The sequence below is a fragment of the Sus scrofa genome, chromosome 4 (assembly GCF_054392235.1).
Source record: "Sus scrofa isolate SSC_HxYL_T2T_F1_AM1 chromosome 4, Sscrofa_HxYL_maternal_Yorkshire_Landrace_v2.0, whole genome shotgun sequence".
Classification (NCBI taxonomy): Eukaryota; Metazoa; Chordata; class Mammalia; order Artiodactyla; family Suidae; genus Sus; species Sus scrofa.
In genome coordinates this window covers 97,674,340-97,694,637 of record NC_139386.1, presented here as the reverse complement: position 1 = coordinate 97,694,637, position 20,298 = coordinate 97,674,340, and the positions used below count along the sequence as shown (strand labels likewise).

Sequence of the window (20,298 nt, the reverse complement as noted above, 5' to 3'; positions counted from 1 at the left end):
GACGGGAACTCCTGAGATAATAATTATTAAGTTCTCACTACTGACCGGGTACCGCGCTACACATGTGACTTACATTATCTCATGTAATCATCACAAGAGCCTGGTGAGGTAGGTAGCACACATCTCCATCCTCAGATGAGTGAAAAGAGAGGTTAAGCGGAGTTAAAATGCACATAAAGTTGGTCTGACTTCAAGGTCTGTGCTCCTAAATACAATGTTATATGACCTATGGCCATATGTGGGTAACTGGTCTTTATTGGACTTTCTCTTTTTCCTTTTACACACACACACACACACACACACACACACACACAGGCAGCTGCATCTCACATGTGTACACCCATGTGACATGATACATACATAAGAGATAGATACATAATACATACATTCAATATAGGTATATAAAGACATATAAAGCACATATGATAGATATAAAAAGCACACTATACATGGGCTGAACTAGGTCTTTTGAGTCTGGGGCAAAGTAATGTTCTTAAATCCCTCCCTAAAGTGAGGAGCAGTTGGAGTTCCTGTCGTGGCTCAGTGGTTAATGAATCCAACTAGGAACCATGAGGTCGTGGGTTCGATCCCTGGCCTTGCTCAGTGGGTTAAGGATCCAGCATTGCTGTGAGCCATGGTGTAGGTCACAGACATGGCTTGGATCCCATGTGGCTGTGGCTCCGGCGCAGGCTGGTGGCTACAGTTCCAATTCGACCCCTAGCCTGGGAACCTCCATATGCCGCAGGAGTGGCCCTAGAATTGGCGGAAAAAAAAAAAGTGAGGAGCAGTAAACCAGGAAAGAGCTACCCTGCCAGAACTTCGGTTCTAGATAAAAGTCCACCTTCACTGAACCCTGACCTAGTCTTACTGGTCTGGTTTCTCTTATCTACCAGGGTGGAGCTTTAAGCAGCCTCCTGGCACCCTAACTTTGCAAGGATTCTGCCTCTGGGTAGAAGTTTCCCTACAGTCTGAGACTGGAAACACTGTACATCTCCCGAGTAAAGAAAAGAGGCCTATCTGCAGACAACCCTTGCTAATAGAATATGATACAAATGCTCCCTAAGAGCTTACATAATTGAAAACATTCAGAGGGGAGAAAAAAAGGGTACAGATCAAATAAAAGTAGCAGTTACAATCAGAACCAGAGTGCAAAATTAACTTTTTTTGGGGGGGGGTCTCTTTAGGGCTGCACCCACAGCATATGGAAGCGCCCAGGCTAGGGATCGAATCAGAGCCATAGCCACCCCGCTACGCCATAGCAGCGTCAGATCCGAGCCACATTCGTGACCTACATGGCAGCTTGCGGCAATGCCAGATCCTTAACCCACTGAGTGAGGCCAGGAATCGAACCAGAATCCTCATGGAAACTAGTTGGGTTTGTAATCCTCTGTGTCACAACAGAACTCCAAAGTTAACACTTTACATGGCACTGCAGAAAGGGGTTGGGCTTGGAAATCAGGGGAATTCAGGTGCTGACCCATTTCTGTCTCTAGTTCACTGTGGGCCCTTGGGCCACCACCCACTTGACTTCTTGTGTCCATTCTTCCACCTGTAAAGGTAGAGGGCAGAAAAACAGGAGCAGAAAAGTCTCCGGCGATATAGCCAGAAAAGGCTCACATCTCAAGTGGATCATTTACTATCCGTAGAGCAGCATACCAATCACTGGAGGCTCCAACCCCTGGGGGTTCAACTCAGCAGGTCTACGGTGTGAATATTATTTTCATTTTAACAGACTGCCCAAGTGGTTGCTTATTGAGAGTATCATAACTTTGAGGAACTCTCAAAACAAGCCCCTTAACTTCTGAGCCTGTCATCAGTTTTCCCCACTAGATCTTAACCCCTTAAGAACAAGGACAGCATCGTACTTGCCCTTGGATCGCCAGCCAAGTATCTGGTGTATGACGGGGACTCACCCCAAAATGTCTGCTGAAGGAGCGTGCATGTCCTTTCTTACTCCCAGAGCTGAGGTGTGGACCAAAGAGGTAGTATTTGTTCAGGTCTTTAGAAGTGTCAGGTCCTGGGCACTTTACAATGGGCGTTATGGTGCTTCCTGAAGTCTTGTCCAGGGCCACACTGGGTGATGTACACTCACCATGTGTCAGACGTGAGGGGAAACCGGAGAAGAATGGGTGAGCGTGAACAATAAACAGAAAAGTGGGGGTGGCTCCTGCTGTGTTCTAATTCTAGGTAGGGCAGGGCCAGGAAAGCTCTCCTTTCTACTTCTGTGAAGGTCTCTTGGAGGACAAGAGATTTTAGGACCTGTGTGACAATCAGAGCAGGGAGCTTGGCAGACAGCTGCATATGGAGGGAGGGGAGGCGGAGAACTGCTATGGTGAAAGGGTTGGCCAGCCTGATTCCACATTTCATACCTGGCACGTAGCCCTGAAGGTATGGTTTGCAAAGCACAGCTTTAGGGGTAAAGTACGGGCTCCGGCTCCGGCTCGGCCCTGTCCTGGCTGTGTAGTCTCAGGCAAGTCACTCGGCCTCGCCAAGCCTCAGTTGGAACACGTGTCACCCTTCACTGGTTTCCCACTGTCCTCGTACAAGTTCCAAATCCTCAGCACGGCCTAGAAGGTCCTCTGTGAGGTCCTCATCTCTTGTCACCTCCCACCTTGCTCACCATATGCCAATCCCAGGGGCTTTCTCTCTCACCTCGGCCAGGCCAACGCACACCTATTCTTCGTGCTTCAGCGTTCACTTCTCAGGGAAGCCTTCTCCGACACCCAAGCTGGACCTCCGCTGAAATGCCCTTTGCAGGGCCTAACTCAATAGTAACCAATTATTTGCGTATTTTTTGGACTGTTGGATGCTTACTTTCTCCATTGAATGACAAACTTCCTTGTCTCTCGTTCTCTGGAGCACACAGCAGCTCCACACAGGGGGACAGAGAGGATGTGCATGGGCATGAAAGTCCTGCTGCTCGAACAGAACAGCACGGACGGGAGAGAGACCACCCAGAGTGGGGGCTGGAGGCTGACACCAGGAGTACCTTCTCACCCTGCACTGGGTAATCGGGAGCCGTGAGTCCCGTGTGGCTACAGGCAACCTGAAATGTGCCTAGTCTGAACTGAATGCCACATTCAGTACAGAATGCACACAGGATTTCAAAGACTAAGTACCAAAAAAAAGGAATATAAACTAGTAACTTTTGGAGTTCCTGTCGTGGCTCAGTGGTTAACAAATCCGAGTAGGAACCATGAAGTTTCGGGTTCGATCCCTGGCCTCGCTGAGTGGGTTAAGGATCTGGTGTTGCCGTGAGCTGTGGTGTGGGTTGCAGACACAGCTCGGATCCCATGTTGCTGTGGCTGTGGTGCAGACTGGCAGCTACAGCTCCAATTAGACCCCTAGCCTGGGAACCTCTATCTGCTGTGGGTGCCGCCCTAGGAAAAGACAAAAAAATAATAAAAATAAAATAAAATAGTAACTTTTTATAGTTTATACATGCTGAGGAGTTCCTATCATGGCACAGCAGAAATGAACCCGACTAGTATCCATGAGGATGCAGGTTCAATCCCTGGCCTCACTCAGTGGGTTAAGGATCTGGTGTTGCCGTGAGTTGTGGTGCAGGACCCAGATGTGGCTCAGATTCTGCGTTGCTGTGGCTGTGGTGTAGGCTGGCAGCTGTAGCTCCTTTCGACTCCTAGCCTGGGAACCTCCATATGCTGCAGGTGCAGCCCTAAAAAGCAAAAATAGAATAAAATAAAATAAAATAAAATAAAATAAAATAAAATAAAATAAAATAAAATAAAATAAAATAGTGATTACATGTTGAAATAACAGTATTTTGAATATACTGAGTTAAATGAAATATACATTAAAATTAATTCACCTGTTTCTCTTTACTATTTTTAATGTGGCTACGAGAAAGTTTTCACTGACACGCATGGCTGGCATTCTATTTCTATCAGACAGTGCTGGTCCAGTGGCCTCTGGCCGCAGCTGTACCACTCTGTGCCTTTTCTCCCATGGCAGGGCCTCCTGCCCTTCAGACCTGTCCAAGGAAACTAAAAGCCTTCCCAGAGTCACCTCTCCCAAGCTCCTGTTTCCCACAGCACCTGGTATATATCTCCGCCAAAATATTTTGTACACAGGCGCCAAGCTTTCTCCCTTGCTTGCTGCACTGTGAGCTCCTGAAAGCGTGCCGTATGATCTCTGGGTCTCCAAGGGCAGCCACCTGCCATGCCAAGCAGAGAACGAGGCCACACCAGCCTGCCTGGGCACCCTTCTCTTCACTCAGAACCCAACACCCGACTAGCGCCCCCCCCCCCCAGGATCTACCAGCACAGGTATAGATGCATAGCTGATTTCTCTAATTTGTTGTGACATGTGGTCCCTTAGAAAAAGCTCAATGCTGAGGATATGCTTAGGAATTTAAACTGGTATTGAGGAATGGTGTGGGAGAGTGTGGAGTTAAAGACAGAACAGGTTTGCACCCTGGCTCTGTCTCTGATCATTTGTGTGGCTGAGGGAAAAATGACTTTCTGTGAACCTCAGTTTTCTCATCTACAGAAGTGGAATACTGACTACCCACCCTGTTGTAAGAATTGGCGTAACGTGTAAGTGAAGTCTCTAGCACAATGCCTGGCACAGAGCAATGCTCAAAAAATGACTGCTATTCTTGTTAATAATTAGTAACCTACTGCCAAAGCCATCACATTCTACCTCATAACACAAAATAAACACTTCTGGAGTTCCCATCATGGTGCAGCAGAAACGAATCCAACTAGGAACCATGAGGTTGCAGGTTTGATCCCTGGCCTGGCTCAGTGGGTTAAGATCCAGCGTTGCCATGGGCTGTGGTGTAGGTCACAGACACGGCTCAGATCTGGCATTGCTGGCTGTGGTGTGGGTCAGCAGCTGTAGCTCCGATTGGACCCCTGGCCTGGGAACTTCCATGTGCCGCGGGTGCGGCCCTAAAAAGTAGAAAGACAAAACAACAACAACAACAAAATAAACACTTTTTAAGTTATCTATGCAGATGCAACCATTTCACAGACCTTCCCTGAAGCAAATGACCTACTGCTGTTATATTTAGTCCACACTCATTTACTTTTGTCTAAGAATCCTCCATCCAACTGCTACCTTTGATGAAAACAATGTGCTTTAGGACAGCAAGGGGCCAGGAGACCTCAGCATGGGTGCTAATGCTTCCTTCACTAGCCGTATAACTCCAGACACGGAGACAGCAAAGCGAGATTTAGGAAAATCCAGCTGGGTGAGAGTGTGTGTGTTTGTGTGTGCCCCACATGCATGCTCAAGCTGGGGACAGGGTGCAGGCAGGAAGGGAAGTCACTGAGGCTGCCACAGTTGCAGGGAGGGAGCAGGCCGAGGTGGTGAGAGGGTGGGATTGACAGTCTAGACATCTGGGTTCTAGACCAACTCTGCCCTACTTTTTTGTATACCCTTGAAAAAGGAGAAGAAAATTACATAGAATGAGCACCTAATATGTTACAGGCATTCATTTAATCCGCAGAGTAACTTGGTGAGGTAGACATTGTTATTTTCCTTAACAGATGAGAAAAATGAGATTCAGAGAAGTTAAACAGTTTGCCCAAAGACACACAGCTATTAAATGGTGGAGCCACGGAGTTCCCGTTGTGGCTCGGCAGTTAACGAATCTGACTAGCATCCACCAGGATTTGGGTTCGATCTCTGGCCTTGATCAGTGGGTTAAGGGTCTGGCGCCGTGAGCTGTGGTGTAAGTTTCTAAGTTTCAGCTTTCATGTTGATAAAATTAGTACTTCTCAACGGGGACTGTGATAAATTATTTGTAAACCAAAAATCACTCAACAGGTATATCTTGTTTTACCTAAAGTTTTCCTGGAAAGATAGGGAAATGTGCTCTGAAGGAAATCTTTCTGAAGGTGATAATAACACTTTAAATACAAACTTTCAAAAGACTGGGTTTACTTCATACAAATCGAATTGTTATTCAAGTCAATTTTTATTTTATTCATTTATTTAATTTATTTTTTAAGGGCCGCACCCAAGGTACATGGAGGTTCCTAGACTAGGGGTCGAATCAGGGCTACAGCTGCCAGCCTACACCACAGCCACAGCAATGCCAGATCTGAGCTGCGTCTGCAACCTACACTACAGTGCATGGAAATGCTGGATCCTTAACCCCCTGAGCGAGGCCAGGGATCAAACCTGTGTCCTCATGGATGCTAGTCAGATTTGTTCCTGCTATGCCACGATGGGAACTCCCAAATTTTATTATTATTTTTTTAATTAAAAAATTTTTTTGCCTTTTAGGGCTGCACCTGCAGCACATGAAAGTTTCCAGGTTAGGGGTGAAATCAGAGCTATAGCTGTCAGCTTACACCACAGCCACAGCAATGCTGGATCTGAGCCACATGTGCGAACTATACCACAGTTCATGGCAATGCTGGATTCTTAACCCACTGAGCAAGGCCAGGGATCAAACCCATGTCCTCACAGATACTAGTTGGGTTCGTTACCCCTTAGCCACGACAGGAACTTCTATTTTTCATTTTTTATAGCCACACCTGTGGCACATGGGTATGGGATCAAATCCGAGCTGCAGCAATGCTGGATCCTTTAACCTAGTGCACCGAGCCAGGATGGAACCCACATCTTTGCAGAGACCCGAGCCTCTGCAGTCAGATTTTTAACCCATTGCACCATGGCAGGAACTCCTTAAGTCAATTTTTTACTGTTGGCACAAAAAAGAACCAACCATAAAACAAATAACCCAGAGTAACAGCCAATCCAAGAAGTCTCCATTTTGCTTTTTAAAAAATTTTGTCATTTGGCTCAGAAAAGTCATCTTTTTTTTTTTTTTCTTTTCTTTTTCTTTCTTTTCAGGGCCGCACCTGTGGCATATGGAAGTTCCTAGGCTAGCGGTTGAATCAGAGCTGCAGCTGCCTGCCTACACTACAGCCACAGCCAGGGATTGAACCCACATCCTTATGGATACTAGTTGGGTTCACAACCCACTGAGCCACAAGAGGAACTCCAAGAGGAGTTACCTTTTTGATTTATTTTGTTAAGGTGGATTTTAAATTAGTGGTTTCACCTCCCTTTGTTCTTAACAAAATCAACAGGAAAGTACTTGGTGGCAGAAGAAAGTTATTTGGTCTTTGATTTTAAAACTGCTGAGGTTAAACCATAAAATGAGGAGTTCCTGTTGTGGCTCAGAGGTTAACCCGACTAGTATCCATGAGGATGCGGGTTTGAGCCCTAGCCTCGTTCAGTGGGTTAAGGATGTGGCGTTGCCATGAGCTGTGGTATAGGTTGCAGACATGGCTTGGACCGGCATTGCTGTGGCTGTGGACCCCTAACCTGGGAACCTCCATATGCTGTGGGTGTGGCCCTAAAAAAAAAAAGACAAAAAAACCTCAAAAAAAACATAAAATGAGTAACTACCAGAGGTAACGTGAGTTGACCAGAGTTGACAGCAGCGCATCTGCTCTTCTTCACAATCCCTTTTCTACCTCAGGGAGGCGGTGCCCTTTTCTTCAGCTGAGGTAACTGCAGAAAGATGCAAATCTAGTCACAGCATCTAAGCTACCAACTGCAATGGGGGAGGGGACCCGGACCATCACAGGCTGAGTGTCACTACCCTCCACATTCTTAGCTAGTGACCTCAGGAAGCCTAGGAGGTTGAAAGAAAGAAGGGTGGGTGAGGAAGTTTCTTCTCCAGCATGCAACAGATTCCTGTTCCATCCTTCTAAAAACTGCCCGGGAACTCCCCTCCTTCCAGAAGCTTTCTTCAATTAACTCTTGAATGATAACCACTCCTATCCTTTGCATCCTGCTAGCCCTTAAACATTTGACTTGTCTATAAACACATATATCCTTGCCACCATATTACTTTAAAAGGGAACTGATGTATTCTGTGTTCTGTCTGATAAAAGACTTGTTCTGGGAGTTCCTGCCATGGAACAGTGGGTTAAGAATCCGATTGCAGTGGGCTCAGGTTGCCGCACTGGTGTGGGTTCCGTCCCCGGCCTGGTGCCATGGGTTAAAGGATCCAGTGTTGGCACAGCTGCATAAGTCGCAGCTGTGGCCTGGATTCAACCCCTGGCCCAGGAAACTTCCACGTGCCGTGGGTGTGGCCATAAAACAAAAGACCTGTTCTGAAGGAAGGACTCCTCCTGCTCATACACATAAAGAGAGGAAACCAGCGGCTGCCTTCTCTGTTGGGGGAGATGCTCAACCATATTGAGGGAAGACATGGTGGTGGTAGTAGGTTTCTAAAGCAATGGCTGCCACCACTTCCAGCAAGCGCTGCTGTTGCTTATACCCTTTCCTATTGAGTGAACTCTTTCATACGGGGGTGTGGGGTGCACAACAGTGAAAGTGATTAAGAAGATAAAATCGGAGTTCCCGTCATGGTGCAGTGGTTAACGAATCCGACTAGGAACCATGAGGTTGCGGGTTTGGTCCCTGGCCTTGCTCAGTGGATTAAGGATCCGGTGTTGCCGTGAGCTGTGGTGTAGGTTGCAGACGCGGTTCGGATCCTGCGTTGCTGTGGCTCTGGCGTAGGCCAATGGCTACAGCTCCGATTAGACCCCTAGCCTGGGAACCTCCATATGCCGCGGGAGCGGCCCAAAGAAATAGCAAAAAGACAAAAAAAAGAAGATAAAATCACTGGTGCTGGGAGATGGACTATAACCCGCTCTGTAGGTGAACAGAAACTAAAACCGTCTGTTCTGTGCAGCTCTATCTTAGAGTTTACTATCAGGCAGCACGGGGTCATTTAGGTAAAGTGTCCTGGGGTTTGAAGCTCTGGATTATAATCTTAGCTCCACGTCTCAGTTTCCCCACAAGCAAAGAGAACGGTGGCGTGGGCGCGTGCGTGCATGTGTGGAGGGGAGCGGTAGGGAGAGAACAGAGGAACCCAGACGCTCCCCGCAGCAGCTCCTTTCCAGGCACCTGGAAAACATATTCTTCCTCTATCCAGGCACAGGTCATATTAGAATGAGATTTTATTATGTCAAAGGACCACCTTGAGGAGGGTAGTAACAGTATTTCAACTTGGAAATTGCCAGTCTCTAAAATGCAATCTTTAGGGATCCCCCCTGGATTGACCACGAGAGAAACAATGGCAATTGAGCACCAGGGCTGCTCTCATCTGGGCACTCAATACACACCCAATGAACATGCGGTGAATGCTCAATGACCAACCTTGAAATTCTAACTCTTCCCAAATTCCAGTGCTCCTAATAGTTCACCCTTGTCCTCTGGCCCAGTTGTCCGCAGCTAAACTCAAGAGAACTGCCTTCTCTAGGAAGCTTCCTTATTAACTCCAATGACCTTTTTAATTATTAAATCCATTTTTGCTGCATTTTGAGGCATACTGTACCACTTCGTACTTGACTGTTTTCAAATTATGTTGACCAATTGATCATGTCTCCCTCCAAATAGCTAACAAACTTAAGAGGAGAAATCTTGCCACATTCCTTGTTGATAGAACCCACAGCAACCAGCACAGTGCTGAACATACAGTTATAGTAATGCTGATTGTGAGGTAACTGATAGGTGAGATTCCTACAATGACTATGATGGGAGCTAGCACGTTTCTTAGGCACTTACTGAGACAAGACAGTACAATCAGGAGTGTAGGCTCCTGAGTCCCTCTCCCAGATAGAAACGCTGGTCATGGGAGTTCCCGTCATGGCTCAGTCTAACTTCAGAGCCCTTTCTCTGTTAACACATTGCTCTCTCAGAGACTGAGTCCTTACCATCCATTTTACTTTGCCATATATCCATCCTTCTTCTTTTTAAAATCAAAGTATAGCTGATTTACAATGTCGTGTTAGTTTCTGGTGCACAGCAAAGTGACTCAGTTTATATACACATATACTTTTTCATTTTCCTTTCCATTATGGTTTATTAAAAGATATTGAATACAGTTTCCCGTGCCATACAGGAGGACCTTGTGGTTGATCTGCTGATCTGTTTTATGTATAGTAGTTTGTATCTGCTAACCCCAAACTTCTAATGTACCTCTCCTCCCTTCCCCTTTGGTAGCCATAAATTTCTTTTTGCCATAGATCCATCCTTAACTTACGTCAGTGTTCCCGTGAAATCTCACATAACAAATTTAAGATGACAAGGACTGGGTGCTTACTTTTCCATACATGAACTGAGCTTCTGCTAACACTTACGAAGCATCTGCTAGGTGGCAGGTGTAGTGCAAAGTAGTATTTCATTTGATTCTCAGAACGACTCTGAACATATCTATTTTACAGATGAAGAGGCTGCAGTTCAGAGAAGATAAAGGACTTGCCTGAGGCCCCGCGGTTAGTGATGGCTTGTGCCAGGACTGGAACTCAGCTTCCCTGACTCCGGGTCCAATAGCCAGTCCTCACTAAGCCTGTCTGGCTCTAGGTTTTTCCTGGCACAAGCGTAAAACACAATGCGGATTACCATTTATATATCTGCCGGCCAAATGCACAGGCTTTGCAATCAGCTCCCTGGGTTGGTAATCCTGATGCTGACACTGGCTTCTGTGACCTCAGGCAAGATATTTAATCTCTCAACCTCAGGTTTTCCCATCTGTAGCAGAGGTTAATGACTACTTCGCTGGATTGGTGTGAGAGTAAATGGTGCCATTCATTCAAGCATTTAGCACAGGGCACACAGTGAATACTCAACATACATATTAGCCATCACCATTATTGCCACCATGGGAAAAAGGGACTTGAGTTGCTCCCTTATATTAGTCTAATATTTCCTCATCTATTACTTAGGAAGATCGCTGTGAAAAAGACAGATGTTCAAATCAAATGACAGATGGGAAAACCAAGGTCTAGAGACACTGAAACGTCTCTTACTTTCAGGGTTCGGCATACAGTTCATCTCCTATCTTTGAGAGTACACTCTTCACCAGATCCAGCTATCTGCTGCCTCTCTAAACTTTTCAAAAATGCCCAGAATTTCAGGATACACAACCTCTCATTCACTTTCAGAGGAGGGCCCTGTAGGTCCTAAGACTGTCCTAACTGCCCCTTTAGAGCTTTAGGGACTCACCCTGCCCCCCAATCAAAAAACGGGTGCTGGGCAAGCTGTTCCAAGTGGAAAATTCAACTCCATCCCAGGCGGAAACCCCAAATCTCTGCTGTTCCAGCAGATTTCCAGGACGCGCTGGCTCCCAGAAACCACAATTACAGGCAAGCTCAAGGCAGAGGAGTAATTAGGCCCATAGCATCGGCTCAGCAGTCTCTTGGCCTCTCCCTCTAGGGCTGACTCCATCTCTCTACCCTCCCCCTTCCCCCCTCCCCAAACCCCATCTCAACCACTGCTCAGTGTAGAGAGATGCAATGGGAATTTCCACCCTTTCTCTCTTGCAGCCCTGCTCCATTTCCAGGAAACTGAAGAAGGGTGGGGTGAGGCGAGGGGGAAGAAGCCATTCCATGGATATAAGGGATGATGAGTGGCAGCAAGAGCCGCAAGTAATTTTCACAGAAAGAGACTCGTGCTTGAGGCCCCTCCCCTTATTCCAGCCTTTATTTCCCACAAAGATGATCCAGGAAGAAGTTCTGTGGATGAGTCCCCCAAATGGGAAAATGAAGGGGATCCTGTGGAATAGGAAGCAGCAACCTCAAGCTCTTCGGACGGAATAATCTTGGCCAGAGATGGGATGGGGGAAAGATGACATCTAGAAGGCCAAGGGGATCTAGGACTCGAACTCTTTATCTCCCAGATCCTGGAAGGGTCCTATAGGAAGTCTACCCCACCCTCAGCACCTCCCAACCTTGGCTAATGGGAAGGAACGCCAGCCCTGGCCTTCTTTTCTAAATATGCCGCTCTTCTATCCGGCAACACGGGACTGATGCTCCAGCTCCCTCAAACTCCAGCACAAGGGCACTCTACGCAGTACCTTCCTTCTTCCTTCCAGGGTCACTGTCTGTTGCTTGGGTGGTGGATTTGCTCAGTTTAGCTCTGATGACTGCCCTGGAGACACCACTACAGAAGAGAACACTGTCCCTTAGTGCTCACTGCCAGTGGTTTCAGGACTGTCCCCACCTCCCACCCCTACAACGCTAAAGGCTTTCAGTGGAAGAGGACCCCAGAATCACCTCCAGGGACGCTCAGGAGGTGAGGCGAATGCTGGATAGTGCCGAGCATAGGGATGGGGTGGCATCCCAAATAGGTCATGAGCTTCAACATCCTAGAGGGCTCTGAAACAGTCACGGTTCAGGGACCAGAACTGAATGTTGTCAGGGCAGTTTCCTTTTTTTTTTTTTTTTTTTTTTGGTCTTTTTAGGGTCGCACCTGCAGCATACAGAGGTTCCCAGGCTAGGGGTTGAATCGGAGCTGTAGTTGCCAGTCTACGCCCCAGCCACAGCAACAAGAGATCTGAGCTGCATCTGTGACCTACACCACAACTCACAGCAACACCAGAGCCTTAACCCACCGAGTTAGGCTAGGGATCGAACCCGCATACTCAGGGATACTAGTTGGGTTCATTAACCACTGAGCCATGACAGGAACTCCCAGGGCAGTTTCTTGAGGCCAGTCCAGAGGCCCCAGAATTGTGTGACAGAGCAAACTGAGAAAAGCCACAAAGCAGACTGGTACGACCCAATTCCACCCATCAAAACCTTACTTAAAACATATTAATCCCAAGAAGCTTTCCTTACTTTAGCTTCTCCTAACCAACCTCTCCCCCTAGGCAGGCATAACCTCAGCCCTCATAAACTCACTCTGTATTATTGGTTAATTACTTACAACAATCTCAGTGAAAAACAAACAGTCATTCAAACCATTTATTTCAAGTTACACTTGACATATCCAGCACGACCAAAGATGACCACTTTCTGGAGTTCATTCTACAAAGACCTGATTTGTGCATTAAATGGCACTTGTTTTGACACTCTTTTTCTAAGTATTCTTAAATCAATATACTTCTACATCTTTAGTTTCCCCACTAAGCTGTAAATTCCTTGAGAGGAAAGGATGTGTCTACCACTTTTGAAATATCTTTGCATTCTCTCTCCCCTGTTGGCCATCTGGATGAAACAGGTGGTTTGGTTGTTGTTGTTTTGTTTGTTTTTTGCACAGGCACATACACACAAACACACACACAGCCTCCACTACAAAAAAAAAAAAAAAAAAAAAAGAGGAATCTACAAACCACTGTTCAATTCACTTATTCTTCAAACCAGCTGACAAATGGCCACTGACACAAGTCGCAAATTTAAGGGGCCAGAGGGCCAAAGAGAAAGGAGAGACATTCAAAATGGAACCACACCACCACAGGGACTAAGAATCAGAGAGATGGATTAATTAGATGTCTGCCAAGATTCCTTCCAATCCTGAGGCTGATTCTAATTTGGAGACAGAGTGAGGCTGAGGGAGGGAGATGGGAAGTAGGGATGCAGCCCATCAAAAACACTGCAACCACAGGGTAGATATGGCAGGATCTAGTTTCTCTGTCACTCTTTCCAGGGCTGAGGAAAAAAAGGGTTCTGAGAGCCAGAAGGCTGCTCCGGAACAGGACTCAACATTCTGGTTCTTGGTGGCAGAGGGAAAGTCAGGAGGCTCTGACTTTTCAGGCACTTGGACAAGGGTCAGGGCAGAAAGGCAGTGAGAATGGTTTTACCATCTGCTGGTACCCCTGTCCCTGGATCACGCTGAACCTTTAATGATCTGACTGATATGTGCTACCATCCCCATAATCCACAGACTGTAAATATGTCAAGGGCCTGAGCCAGAGGATGAAGTGGCAACCCAAGATCTGTAGCATGGGCGCCATGCCACAGGCCAAGTGAGGATGGGGTTCCTACAGGACCAGCCTGGCCAAGACCAGCAGCCCTTTAAATCCTAACCTACTTGTTAGACTCTCTGCCCTAATGTGTTCTGTACACTCAGGCAGCAGTTTGGGGGAGACAGGAGAGGCCACATCGTGGAAAAGGAGAGGGCTCCTCAAGTTGACCCTGTTCTCTGCATACATCACAGGGCATGGGGAGAAGGAGAAGATGGAATGGGAAGAGTCAGAGATGGAATAAATGCAGATGTGAGATGAACAAAGTACAGAAGGGGAGGAAGTAGGGAAGACACAAAAGGAAGGGGAGAGTAAAGCAACAAAGACAGAATAAAAAGATTTGGGATCAAGCACTACGTAGAAAGATCTGGAGAGGAGTTCCCGTCATGGCTTAGTGGTTTAATGAATCCAACTAGGAACCATGAGGTTGCGGGTTCAACCCCTGGCCTTGCTCAGTGGGTTAAGGATCCCGCATTGCCATGAGCTGTGGTGTAGGTCGCAGATGCGGCTCAGATCCCAAGTTGCGGTGGCTGTGGTGTAGGCAGGTGGCTACAGCTCCAATTAGACCCCTAGCCTGGGAACCTCCACATGCCGCAGGTGCGGACCGAAAAAAGAAAGAAAGAAAGATTTGGAGAAAGGAGAGGGAAAATTAGAGCAAAAGAGAGGAAAAACAAACAAACATTCAAAAGGGGAGAGAAGGGAGTTGTAGAACTATTTAAACATCATACCAGCTCAGGAGTTGGTACAGATTCTAAACCAGCCAGATTCCCCCAGACTCTGACAGCAGGGGTGTTAAGGAGAACTTCTTATTACAGTCTTTGGGTTGAGATTTATAAAAGGGCTGTGAAATCATTAATTAGCACAGAGTGTCTGGCACAAAACAGGATGACGGGGTGGTGGGGAAAAAGGTTACAGGAGAGAGAAGTGGGTAGATGGCAAGCAAGAACCGAGTTTGCTGTAGGATTTCCGGATTACAGAGCTTTCCCAGAGTCTGTTTCCAGTCTGGCTGGGCAGAATGAATGAAACACTCTCTCCCCTCTCAACTCAAACACCCCTAAGGTGGACTTCTCTGATGTAAAACTGCAACCCTGATATTTCCTACTTTCTCTTTAGCAATGATTACTTAACACAGTAACATTTTACTTCTCATTTAATTCACCTAGAATGTAAACTCCAGGAAAGCAAAGTTTCGTTTTGTTTTTTTGTCTCTTCATCGCTATTGTCTCAGTGCTTATGACAGTTCCTGGCACGAAGGAGATGCTCAGATGCTCAAAAAATACTTATTAAATGAAAGAATAAACCTAATTCCATTTAAATCTAAACCTATTCAATTCTCAGCTGCCCGAGAGAATGGAGCAGGGAGTATTGCATATGACTCAAAAAAGGAAATAATGCAAATGTACTTCTCACAGAACCATAAACGTTGAGCGCTAGAAAGAATCTCAACATTCTCATTTCACGGACAAGGAAACTGAGGGCCTTTGTTACGGACTGAATGTTTGTGTTCCCCTCTAAATCATTATGTTGAAACCCTAACACTCAGTGTAATGGTATCTGGAGATGCGTTTTGGGAGGTAAAGAAGGCTGAAAGAGGAGTTCCCGTCGTGGCGCAGTGGTTAACGAATCCGACTAGGAACCATGAGGTTGCGGGTTCGGTCCCTGCCCTTGCTCAGTGGGTTAACGATCCGGCGTTGCTGTGAGCTGTGGTGTAGGTTGCAGACGCGGCTCGGATCCTGCGTTGCTGTGGCTCTGGCGTAGGCCAGTGGTTACAGCTCCGATTGGACCCCTAGCCTGGGAACCTCCATATGCCACGGAATTGCCCAAAGATATAGCAAAAAGACCAAAAAGAAAAAAAAAAGAAGGCTGAATGAGGTCATGAGGGTGGGGCCCTCATAGTGGCATTTGTGCCCTTATGAGAAAAGACATCAGAAAGTTGGGTGTCCCCCCTGGGTGTCTTTCCCCGCTTCATGTGGACACACTAAAGAAAGGTCTTGTGAGCACACAGTGAAAGCCAGGAAGAGACCATGGCGGCAACCTGGTCTTGGACTTCGAGCCTCAAGAACTGTGAGAAAATACATTTTTGCTGTTGAAGATACCCAGTCTATGGTATTTGTCATGGAGGCCTCTGCTGAGTAAGACTGCCTTTAAGTGAGTTTTTGAAGGTCCTCTAGGGACAGGGTAAAACCTAGGTAGGGCTCCTATCCCAGGCCGGTAAGTTTTCTATTACACCAAGGCCTTGGAATGTGTTTGCACATCAGTGTAGGGGTGCTGGACACCTTGGAGATTAACAACAATGAGAGAAGCCGGGAAAATGGTTTCAGTGTCTCCATCTCACCCTTTATTCAAGTCCTCAGAGCTTCTCACTCTATATTTACAGCCAATGGCTTTGGCTCTGGGAAAGATACAAAGGGAGCTACTCCTAAGTCCTGCTTCATTCCTTTAGGAGGTGGGGAAAGGAACAAAAGGCAAGGCACAGCTTTGCTTTCAAAGGCTTTTCCTCCCAGCTATTACTGAGTCACAAGGGTGCACTCAGGAGTAGGAGTTAGTAAAGACCAGGTCCACAGGAAGTGAAATGTCATTGCCTGCTATGTCACCTGCAGATAAGTAAGAATGAACTGAAATAAATTTCAGGGGCAGTTTGGAACCAATACTCCTGCACATATTTAAAAATTCAAGTGAGTCTATATTAAACTTTATTTACATATATACATATTTTTTGTCTTCTGTCTTTTCAGGGCCGCACATGCAGCATATGGAGATTCCCAGGCTAGGGGTCCAATTGGAGCTACAGCTGCCAGCCTACGCCACAGCCACAGCTGATGTCACAGCCACAGCAATGCCAGATCTGAGTCGCCTCTGCAACCCACACCACAGCTCACAGCAACACTGGATCCTTAACCCACTGGGCGAGGCCAGGGGTTGAACCCGAAACCTCATGGTCCCAAGTTGGATTCGTTTCCACTGAGCCACAACGGGAACTCCTATATTAAACTTCAAAGTCATGACTATCAGGTAACCTCCTTAATCTCTTCCAAAAATCTGCTTATCAAGTACAAAATGGATTTATACTTAATATGCTTCCCAAATAGCTCAGAAATCTTCATATTCATGATTGCATTTATCTTTACCAATAGTTAATTGGTACACAGAAGTGATTTAGATGTTTGAGGCATACATAAGGTAGAGGTATGATTTTTGCCCTTGGGAAATTTATAGCCTTGAATTAGAAGACACAGGCAAAAGAGATTTAAGTTTGTGCAATGTACAAAGAAAAGTTAAGTGCAAAGCCACAAAGAGCCAGCTGTATATACTGAGTAACAAATTCAGTAATGAGAAGATGGGACCCTGTAAGAAGAGCAAACCCGAGGTTCCTGGTATTGTACTAAACTCTTAAAGGTAGCCAGAAGGGATAAACACCCTCTATTTTTCCCTACTTCTAAACCCAAGTGAACCATGATTTGACCTAAACACAAGGGGATGGATGCCTTATCAGTGCAAATTCACGAGCTAGTCTAAGCTGGCTGGTGGAAAACTTCTACAGGGTTAAAGGGCGAAGCTAGGCTATCTGGCTGTGAAGTCTGCAGCACACTAAGTAATCCAGCTCTGAGTCATTTCATTCCCCATCCCCTATAAAAAAAAATATAAAAGCACCCCACCCTCAGTTCAATATTCAGTGAATCTCATTCTGCGTATTTTTTTTTTCTTCTTTATAGGGCTGCACCTGCAGCATATGGAGGTTCCCAGGCTAGGGGTCGAGTCAGAGCTGCAGCTACACCACAGCCTACACCATACCAGATGTGAGCTGCGTGTGCGACCTACGCCACAGCTCACGGAAACACCAGATCCTTAACCCGCTTAGTGGGGCCAGGGATCGAACCCACATCCTCATGGTTACTATGTCAGGTTCTTAACCTGCTGAGCCAGTGGGAACTCCCAGTGAATCTCATTCTGAACCTCTCTTGCCTTCTCCCAACATGAACTTGCTACTTGGAGCATCTATCAAATTCTACCCCACCCTTCCCTCAAAAGCAAACAAATAACCCACTGCTAACATCACACTCAAACGTGAAAGACTGCCTTTCCCCCAAGACCAGGAACAAGACAAAAATGTCTGCTCTTGCCATTCAACTAGGGTTTCTGGCCAGGGCAATTAGGCAAGAAAAAGAAATAAAAGGCATTCACATTGATAAGAAAGAAGTAAAACTACCTCTCTTCACAGATGATATGATTCTGTATATAGAAAATCCTGTGGAATCCACAAAAAAACTATTAGAACTAATAAATGGTCACGGGATACAAGGTTGATATAAAAAAAATATATCCCTACACACTAGCAATGAAAAATACAAAAATGAAATTAAGAACACAATCCTTTTTTTTTTTTTTGCTGTTTTTTAGGGCCGTACCCGTGGCACATGGAGGTTCCCAGGCTAGGGGTCCAATCGGAGCTACGGCAGCCAGCCTACACCACAGTCACAGCAACGCAGGATCCGAGCCACATCTGAGACCTACACCACAGCTCACGGCAACGCCAGATCCTTAACCACCTGAGCGAGGCCAGGGATCGAACCCACAACCTCATGGTTCCTACTCAGATTCGTTTCTGCTTTGCCACAACGGGAACTCCAATCCTATTTTAATAGCAGCAAAAAATAAAATACCTAGGAAAAAATTTAACAAAGGAAGTAGAAGATTTGTTTAGTGAAAACTATAAAATACCACTGAAAGAAATTACGTGGAAAGATAATCCATGCTCATGTGTTAAAAAACTTAAGGTTGTTAAAATGCCAATATTCCACAAATTGATGTATAGATTCAATACAATCTCTATCAAAATCCCAGGGTTTTTATTCTTGCAGAAATTGACAAGTTGATCCTAAAGTTCATATAAAAATAAATAGCTAAAACAATCTTGAAAAATGAACAAAACTGGATGATTCATATTTCCCAATTTCAAAGCCTACAGTAATAACGTCAGTATGGGACTAGCATAAGGACACACATATAGGTCAACAGAACAGAGAATCAAGAAAGAAATCTTTACATTTACAGTCAGCTGACTTCTGACAAGGATGCCAGGACAATTCAACAGGGAGAGAACAGTCTTCGATAAACAGTGCTGGGACAACTAGAAATCCACACACAAAATGAAATTGGACCCCTGCCTCCCATCACACACAAAAATTAACACAAAATGGATCACTGACTTAAATATAGGGACTAAAACTACAAAACTCTTCGTAGAAAATAGGTATAAATCTTTGTGATCCTGAGTTAGGCAATAACTTCTTAGTTATAAAACTGAAAAGTGTATGTGACAAAGAAAAAAATAAATTGGTCTTTATTAAAATTGAAAACTTTTGTGTGGCGTTCCCATTGTGGCTCACCCATTGAGGATGTGGGTTCAATCCTGGGCCTTGCTCAGTGGGTTAAGGATCTGGCGTTGCCGTGAGCTGTAGTGTAGGTTGCAGATGCAACTCAGATCCTGTGCTGCTGTGGCTGTGGTGTAGGCTGGCAGCTGCAGCTCCAATTCAACCCCTAGCCTGGGAACATCCATATGCTGTGAGTACAGCCCTAAAAAGACCAAAAAGCAAATAAAAACAAAAAACATAAAAACCTCTGTGCTTCAAAGCACAAGATCAAGGAGTTCCTGCTGTGGTGCAATGGAATCAGCAGCACCTCTGGAGTGCTGGGATGCAGGTTCGATCCCTGGCCCAGCACGGTGGGTTAAGGATCAGGTATTGTCACAGCTGTGGCTCAGATTCAATCCCTGGCCCAGAAACTTCCATATGCCACAGGTGCAATCATAAAAATTTTAAATATTTTTAAAAAGAAAGTTTTTAAAAGGTAATTCACACAGTGGAAGAAAATATTTGCAAATCATATATCTGATAAGAAACCTGTAACTGGAAAATATATTTTTTTTAATCTTAAAAAAGTCAGCAATTAAAAACCCAATAACCCAATTTAAAAAATGGGCAAAAGATTGTGAATAGATAGTTCTCTAAAGACGATACACAAATGGCCAATAAGCACATGAAAAGATGTTCAATATCATTAGTCATTAGGGAAATGCAAATCAAAACCACAATAAGATACCACTTCACACCCATCATGATGGCTAGAATCAAAATAATGGTAAATAACAAGTGTTGGTGAGGATGTGGAGAAATCAGAACCCTCAGATATTGCTGGTGAGAATGTAAAATGGCACAGCCACTTATTTACAAAGCGTTTGGCAGCTGTTCAAAATATTAAACACAGAAATACCATATGAGGAGGAGTTCCCATCGTGGCGCAGTGGTTAACGAATCCGACTAGGAACCATGAGGTTGCGGGTTCGGTCCCTGCCCTTGCTCAGTGGGTTAATGATCCGGCGTTGCCGTGAGCTGTGGTGTAGGTTGCAGACGCGGCTCAGATCCTGCGTTGCTGTGGCTCTGGCGTAGGCCGGGGGCCACAGCTCCGATTGGACCCCTAGCCTGGGAACCTCCTTATGCCGCGGGAACAGCCCAAAGATATAGCAAAAAGACAAAAAAAAAAAAAAAACAAAAACAAAAAAA

The 20,298-nt window shown here is 45.7% G+C and overlaps 1 protein-coding gene across 26 annotated transcripts in view; it reads right to left on the bottom strand.

Moving 5' to 3' along the window:
• ARHGEF11 (Rho guanine nucleotide exchange factor 11) overlaps positions 1-20,298 on the bottom strand; it is a 114,510-nt gene that overhangs the window by 61,355 nt on the left and 32,857 nt on the right. Inside the window, exon 1 of one of the 26 annotated variants that reach the window (XM_021089645.2) lies at positions 1,914-2,333. The exons of the other annotated variants lie outside the window; for them this stretch is intronic. Within the exon in view, the coding sequence (XP_020945304.1) occupies positions 1,914-1,942 (29 nt within the window). The 5' untranslated portion in view covers positions 1,943-2,333. Of the gene's footprint in view, positions 1-1,913; positions 2,334-20,298 lie in introns of those variants that run through there. 26 annotated transcript variants of the gene reach the window in all.